General features: G+C 37.5%; 1 protein-coding gene across 1 annotated transcript; it reads right to left on the reverse strand.

Annotated features, from left to right (window-relative positions):
• Positions 1 to 623: 623 nt before the first annotated feature.
• Positions 624 to 7,505, reverse strand: LOC137028277 (uncharacterized). The gene is made up of 5 exons (XM_067397049.1): positions 7,485 to 7,505; positions 3,979 to 4,088; positions 3,377 to 3,674; positions 854 to 1,198; positions 624 to 627 (listed from the first exon to the last, which is right to left on the reverse strand). The coding sequence occupies exons 2-5, from the start codon at positions 4,049 to 4,051 to the stop codon at positions 624 to 626; spliced, it is 720 nt and encodes a 239-aa protein (XP_067253150.1). The 5' UTR covers positions 4,052 to 4,088; positions 7,485 to 7,505.
• Between the last annotated feature and the right edge of the window lie 821 nt (positions 7,506 to 8,326).

The raw sequence follows: 8,326 nt of genomic DNA on the forward strand, positions 1-8,326 counted from the left end.
TCAAGCTCCTCCTTTGTTATTGATTTGAAAATGCGACCTCTAGTGGCGAAAACTTTTATATTTTGCCTTTAAACAAGAATCTGTGATTTGTTCATTTTGAACCTTTATTTAACTGACAAAAGTACAAAGAAACCATTTCCATTGAACAATTTAATGGTATTTAGTTAATATAAGCACATTTTGGATTTGAAAAAAAGTTATAAATAAAGATTTAACAAATCACAGTTCAGTTCTGTGAGTTTAATTTTTTTCTTTTGTGTATTGAAATTTCCCTAATGTCCCTCTTCTGTGGAAATGGGGTTTGTAAATCTTGAATGGTCAACAGATTCTCATTTTTGGGTCAACTATACTTATTTAACAATAAAAAGAGTCCCACGGCATCGTGCGGTCTCTTGACAAATACTTTTTAGTTTTTAGATGATAGAGCCCTGTTGGGTTTAATTAATCAAGGCAATGATCCGGCCTACAAAGAGAGTTTAAATTATTATTATTATTATTATTATTATTATTAGCTCATGTGATTTAAAAGTGAATGTGGGTAAAACCAAAGCAGTATTGATTTCAGAAAGAAGAGCTCCTCCAGTGATCACTCCGGGTCAGAAGATAGATCTCTTGATGTGTGTCTATCTGTTGAAAAGAGAACAAGAGTTACATGAGAAAATGTCCTTTACTTTGAAGGTCATCCACTATATGATTTAATGGACTAAGAGGAGCTCTACTGGACTCATCAGAAGGTCTCTTGGGTCTGTCGATGATTCACTTTTTTATGGCTTATTTATTGATTGATTTTTGTGCATTAACAGTTATATTTATTGTTTGTACATGAATGTAATCCAGGAGACAGCTGTCTAACCTTTTCCACTTTCCACTCTTGTAAAGGTCTTTGATATTTTTGGACACTGTTTTGAAGTCCTGCAGGATGTTCTGGAACATATTCCTCAATGCACCTCTGATATCTTTGAACTGTTGATTCTTTTTTGGGTTCTTCTTAAGCCAGTGATCGCAGGCCATTGGGTCCACATACACATTAAGGTTCACCATATTATTGGTGATTAACTGCACCCGTGGTCTGATTCTGTTTCTCTCATAATCGTTGTCAAATGCATCAGCCTTGAGGTATTCCACAAGTGCCCCTCGGAGCTCCTCCACGTACGCTCCGAACACAGCTGCATTATAATCCACATACTCATCCTTTGAACTACAGAGACAAACACACCAAAAACAAGATAAAAAATAACTGAAACTATATGTTGAAAATGTCTAATTATGTCAAATAATTTAAATAAGAGAATAAATCTAAAAAAGAAACAACTGAAACTGTTTATCCACTGTTTCAGAAGAACTAACAGTTCATGAGTTCATTCAACAGTTCATTCAGTCTTAATTGTTAATGGTAAACAAACTTGGCTTGCTTTCCTCGAGGAAGCTCGAACTGAGGCTCGGATCAAGTCCTAAACCCCCAAAGAGGAGCAGAGAAGAGCAGAGAAGAGCTGCGAGAGCAGAGGACGAAATCACTTCTGCAGCAGTGAAGTAGCTTAAAGATTATTTCTGACAAAGGGAGAAATCACTACAATAGTGATAAATATTTAAATATAAATAAATAAATAAATCACTGCTGTGGCTAGATGGTTGCATGGGTAATTGATAAGCTTGGCTGTGAGACAGGTTGTTTGGAAAGCATTTTAGAACCAATGTTTTATTGTATTACTGAATTATTATTATTGTTGATGAAGAGGGGATCGGCAGGAGATTAAATTTGGGAACTTCTGTGGACTAAAGATAAGAAAAACTGACTGATTAGGCTGGAGGGGTGTGGGTAAATTAGCAATGAATATTGAATGGCTGCTCATTAATGGATCTGTTTATAATATACACAGTACAGTATAGTAGCCTACTGTATAGTACTTGGAGATTGGAGAAAGACAAATGGATCAAATTTAGAATTGCAAGTAGATTTGGAGCATCTGAGAAATCTGAAGAAAGTGAGGATGAATAAAGTGTCGAGTGATTTGTTGGTGTTTTCTGAGTGATTTCCTGAACAAAGGAGGAAAGAGCATTTGCTTAATGCTTCACAGGTAAGTGGTAAACGAGAATCCAAAGGGCTGGGTTCAGATACTTGGGTGCGTTTAATAAAGAGGGAGATTTGTGGGCTATTAATAGCAGGGCACTGCTGACCAAAAATTGGTTTGCAGAAAATTGAGAGGAAGATTTACTGGAACATCATGTAGAGAGGCACTGGGGTACATATGGAGCCAATGCTCTACATTTCTGAAAGGCAGAATTTGAGAGAGATTTGAATTTTAAATTCAGCTATATGTTCTGCTTTATTTATAAACTAATTGCAAGCGGAAGACCAGATTAGCCGTCTGAGGAATGGCATTAGTTTAATCTGCGAGTTGTTTCAATGGAAGAGAAAGCTTTTGGAGGCCCATTCTTTCCCCCACAGGGTATCAGCCATGATGAGCAGAGGGAGAAATTACTGCTGTGGCAGCGAAGTATCACGGTTTAATCACAAATGCGTAATGGTAATGTAACAGGTGAGATATGATACAGGCTGTTTTGCTTTTTCATAGCATTAGATGTTGTACTGCTGCTGTCTGTCTTGTCAAACTTGTTTTATTATAAATGAGCACACTGATGGTGTACATACAGCATTAGATTCTGTTTTAGATTCTAATCACGAGTCTAAGTTTTGTAGCATTGCATCATGCATCGAGCTTCAGGACAGATGCGGTGGACTTTAAAAACATTTGGCCTGTTGGATGTATTCCAGATTCTTATGAAACTCCACTAAAATGGTTTGTCAGGTTCTGGGAAAGTGCAAACCACTGAAGATGAACCTCCCTGACACATGACAGAATGAGCCAATCAGTCACGGCTTGACCCTTCCAAGGATCCATTTGGATCAGGCCTGTTTCCACTATAAATCCTAATTTTGATGTGGAAAGTATAACACCAAGGAAGACATTTCTAACAACCATGCACCTTCAGACACATCACACAGGGTAATGGCTAAAGTTCTGAAGTGTGGTTACAATTCAGAAAACTAGATGCAGACAACGCTATTTGCAATATGTCCATAAGAACTGAAACATGCTTACTCCAGTCCGTATATGATACAGAACAGCGCGGGAATGTTCTTTTGTGACATTTGAATTGTACTTCACTGCACACATAACAGTGTTCACACTATGGATTGTGACAGCGCAATGTACTAGACGTGGTCTGCATGAGTGTGAGAGCTGACATTAAATCTTAATTTTTTATCATGATAAGTATTTATATCACTTTATCGTACAGACCTAATACACTTACACACTAAAGTTTCTACACACTATAGCACTCATCTCACCTGAGCACACACACACACACTGACCTGAAGTGGACCACCATTGTTGTGCTAATTGCTTTTTGTTGATCTTCAGTGAGGGGGATCACAAGGTCCTGCTTCAGGTTCTCCATATGCTTATCGTAGCCCCCCAACTCTTTCAGCAGTTCCTCCAGAACACTGCGGTGAAACTTAAGGAGGTTGTTGTTGAAGACATGCTGGCCCTTGCCTGCTAGCTCATGAGAAGCAGTCAGCGTGCGAGTAGAACCAATGACATCTAGTGCGTTCTGGGCAGCGTTTTGGAGCTGATCCTTTTCAAAATTGCCATCACATATCAGATTCTGACCTGTCAGGAAACACAGTAGTGACATGCAAACATTCATACAACAATTTATTAGGTACTGATCCTTTAGTTCATGTGTGCATAGAACAAAACTGTATATCCTATTTCATGGATGGATAAACATACTTTGTAGATTGTGATTTAGGAGAATAGGTAGGTAATGCCTTTAGTTTAGAGCACACACACACACACACACACACACACACACACACACACACACACACACACACACACACACAGTCATTATATTAGTGTTCCTCACTCTTGGTGTATGTGTGTGTGAAGTTTGTGTATTGGTGTATCTCACTCTTTACGGTGGTTACTGCAACCCCCAAAACTGTGGCCAAAGCCAGCATGAGCTTCAGAATAGGAGTCATCATGGTCTCAATCAGGTCCTTTACTGGTCAGCAAGTTTATCTGTATCAAAAAAATAAAAAAAATATCATTTTGAGAATGAAAACTAAAAAATGAAAATGAAAACATTTTAATAAGAACAAAAGTTTGTAGCACAATACAGTTAACAGTGAAATTCATTACTGAAGGTATACTGATTTAAAAATGACTGACTTCTTCATAAAAATTGCATTGTGTTTATAAACCTGTGGTTTATAAGTTCCTGCACCCCTGGCCAAATTAGAAGAGATCAGCAAACATTCTTTCGCAGTTAACAAGCTTTATTGATCAAATCTGTGCCAAGTTAATTGGATCTGAAAAATGGATGCCCTCATTCAACTATAAATCACATAGTATTCATTAACACAGTGATAATAAGCTGGTAGTTACCTCTTCTTAGCTACAAGTCGAGGAGGCAAAAAGTGAATTGAGGAGGAGCACAGCGAGGGGGCAAGTAAAAAGTGACACCCAAAAAAGGTCTAGCTGTGTAAAACCAGTGTAAGATGATTGTCTTTTTTTCTTTATTTGTAAAGCACTTTCAACACAACTCATTGTTGACTCAAAGTGCTGTACAATACAACAAAAATCTGATACTACAATACAATATAAAAGAACACAAAAAAACAAAAACAAAACAAGCAGCGATGAAAGGGCCCTCGCACCATGGGCTCACCACACCGGTGGCCTTAGGAAAACTGTGAACAGTGGGCGATATTCATTTAAGCGGATAAATAGAGGATAAATAAGTCATTTTGATGCACCACACTTCCTGCTGCTAGCAGGTGGTGCTTTGACTATAACTAAATATTGGCATGTAGATGCCTTCTGGTCAGGACTCTAATAAAACATGTGGAAACATCAGACTTTGTCAGGCCACCACAGACACACTTCAGTGAAGAGTCAAGATCTTCGCAATGTAACGTCACAAAGGCCTTTAGATTAGACTGACCAAATATGACATTGATCTGATTAAAGCTCTGGGAGGAGTTGGTTAAAGTACAACGTCTTGGCCCTTGATTCTCAATACTGTGTGGTTACCTGGATGTTTTTGTGTTTTCTGATGGTTGTTCATGAGTCTCTTGTTTGTCCTGAGCAGTTAAACTGAGCTCTGTTCTTCAGAAAAATCCTCCAGCTCCTGCAGATTCATCAGTTTTCAAGCATTTTTTGCATATTTGAACCCTTTCCAGCAGTGACTGTAGGATTTTGAGATCCGTCTTTTCACACTGAGGACAACTGAGGGACTCAAACACTACTAATAAAAAACGTTCAAACATTCACTGATGCTCCAGAACAGGGGTCGGCAACCCAAAATGTTCAAAGAGCCATATTGGACCAAAAAAACAAAAAACAAATCTGTCTGGAGCCGCAAAAAAATTAAAAGCCTTATATTAAGGCAACACAGGCTGTAAGTGTATATTAGCTATATTAGCCTACTATCAAAATGACTAAGTAGGCTACAAATACCTACATAATGAGGTATTCCCGAGGTATATATTTAAAAACTGCTGAAAGCAGAAAAAGAAGCAAATGGATCACTGCAATTCACAGAAACAGCTGGACTCCAGGCAGAGAAACATGGATTTGCATTCATTATTTTGTGTCAAATTGTTGGATTCTGAGGTAAAATCATTCTATATATATTGTATTGTTATATATTATGTTGACAAATCATCAATTAAATATTTTCCATATATTCTGCATAATTGTATGTTTTAAAATAAACACTGACAAAAACTATACTATAAAACTATATGTTTTAGGGCTGGACAATATGACGATATATATAACATTGATATAAGTGATTACGCGGACTTAAACCTACCGATATTGTAGTTATATACAATATTCACAGGCAGATTTGCTTTATGTATTTCCCTGGCGTCAAATCGGGCACATATGAATGTCAGGAAACACGACTCCTGGCTACATGTCAATATCCATGGATTAGGTTGACAAGTTGTAAGAAACACTTTCGAGTCCAACCTTTAGTGTAATTCGTTTGTTTATCCAGTCACGCAGCAGGTTCTTTTGCCACTCAGTCCAGCTGAGGGAACGTGCTTTCGGCGGGAAAGTGACGTCAATGCATAACCTCGCGCCGCGCTGAAACGTGTGTCGCGGTCGCAAGCTATGACTCACATCTTCGTTGACAGAAATGTTGAAATTTAATATTTATTATACACATTTTTACAGCATTGGAAAACGTTAAGAATGTTTGTGTCATGTTTGTCCTCCTACAGAAACCATATGACAACAAAAAATATTTTTCCATTTTCATACATTTTTGAAAAAGCTCCAGGGAGCCACTAGGGGAGCGCTAAAGAGACGCAGGCGGCTCTAGAGCAGCGGGTTGCCGACCTCCGCTCCAGAAGGAAACACGATGCATTAAGAGCCGGGATGTAGACTTTTTGAATTTGAAGATCACGATAAATTGTAATTTTTCTGCCGGGAAACATGCAAGTATCTTCTGTTGCTTCCAAAGGGCAGTACTGAATGAAATACAGTGATATTTAAACAAAATAAGAAAAATTGTGACATCTTCATCCTGTTCAAAAGTTTTCACCCCTTGGCTCTTAATGCATTGTGTTTCCTTCTGGAGCATCAGTGAATGTTTGAACCTTTTTTAATAGTTGTGTTTGAGTCCCTCAATTGTCCTCAGTGTGAAAAGATGAATCTCAAAATCATTCAGTCACTGCTGGAAACGGTTCAAATATGCAAAATGCTTGAAAACTGATGAATCTGCAGGAGCTGGAGGATTTTTCTGAAGAACAGAGCTCAGTTTAACTGCTCAGGACAAACAAGAGACTCATGAACAACCATCACAAAACATAAAAACAGTCGTGGATCATCAGGTAACCACACACAGTATTGAGAATCAATGCTTCACATACTTATGAATGGGGTTATTTTAATAAATTCAGCTATTGTTTTGTCTTGTGAACTAAATGCAAACATCTTTTATGTAAAATATCTTACTCAGGACAGTACTAAACAAAAAATAACATGCATTTTGTATGATCTCTCTTATTTTATTAAAATTATTCACATTTTAACAGATTCTGCCAGTGGTTCATACTTTTTCTTGCAACTGTATTATATTATATATCACAATTGCATGGCACAAAAGATCAATTTTCTTATGCTCCTGGTGCATATGGTAGGACCAGAAGATTTTATTGTCATAATACAAAAGAGTTAGCTGATCACAGTTACATTCAAAAACTAGAAATCAATGCTAGATTACTGTAACGCTCTACTGGGTGGTTGTTCCACTCGCTTGATAAATAAACTACAGCTCGTACAAAATGCAGCAGCTAGAGTTCTTACTAGAACTAGGAAGTATGACCATATTAGCCCAGTTCTGTCATCACTGCATTGGCTTCCTGTTAAACATCGTATAGATTTTAAAATCTTGCTACTTACCTATAAAGTACTAAATAGTTTAGCTCTCCAGTACCTGAGCAAGCTCTTAATGCAGAGTCCTTCACGTCTATAGCAATCTCAGAATTCAGGACAGCTGATAATACCTAGAATATCAAAATCAACCGCAGGCGGTAGATCATTCTCCTATTTAGCACCTAAACTCTGGAACAATCTTCCTATCACTGTTCGGGGAGCAGACACACTCTGGCAGTTTAAGTCTAGACTAAACCCACATCTGTTTAAATTTGCATACACATAAACCATTATCTACTTCTATAATTCAAATCATGTAAATTGTTAGGCTGTATAGATTAGGTCAGCCGGAGCCGGGAACACTTCCCCTGATACAGGCTCACCTACATCAGTTTTTCACATTTTTAGGTATTTACAGTGGCTAAATTTAAGAGAAATACAGAAAACTTCTTTACTTGCAATCTTGACAATATTAAGGAGAAAATTATAACCATGCAACAGTCTAGTATCATGTCAGACAGTGCATTGTAGTGTCCCTGAGGAAAAATTTAATTCATTCACTGCTTTAGGAGAGGAAGAATTGTCTAAACTTGTTAAATCATCAAAATCAACAACATGTATGTTAGACCCTATACCGACTAAGATATTGAAAGAGATGCTTCCAGAGGTTATAGATCCTCTACTCAATATTGTTAATTCATCTTTATCACTAGGATATGTACCGAAAACCTTTAAGCTGGCTCTTATTAAACCTCTTATTAAAAAACCACAACTTGATCCTAGAGAATTAGTCAATTACAGGCCGATCTCAAATCTCACTTTTCTGTCAAAAATACTAGAAAAGGCAGTTTCATCACAACTATGTTCGT

Source organism: Chanodichthys erythropterus, chromosome 10, assembly GCF_024489055.1.
Source record: "Chanodichthys erythropterus isolate Z2021 chromosome 10, ASM2448905v1, whole genome shotgun sequence".
NCBI lineage: Eukaryota > Metazoa > Chordata > Actinopteri > Cypriniformes > Xenocyprididae > Chanodichthys > Chanodichthys erythropterus.

Excerpts from the sequence above, each read along its gene's own strand:
- LOC137028277 (XM_067397049.1), bottom strand. The coding sequence starts at position 4,051 with ATGATGACTCCTATTCTGAAGCTCATGCTGGCTTTGGCCACAGTTTTG. Across the intron at positions 3,675-3,978 it reads TGCAGTAACCACCGTAAAGA|GTCAGAATCTGATATGTGAT; the intron begins GTGAGATACACC and ends GTTTCCTGACAG. Across the intron at positions 1,199-3,376 it reads ACAATGGTGGTCCACTTCAG|TTCAAAGGATGAGTATGTGG; the intron begins GTCAGTGTGTGT and ends TTGTCTCTGTAG.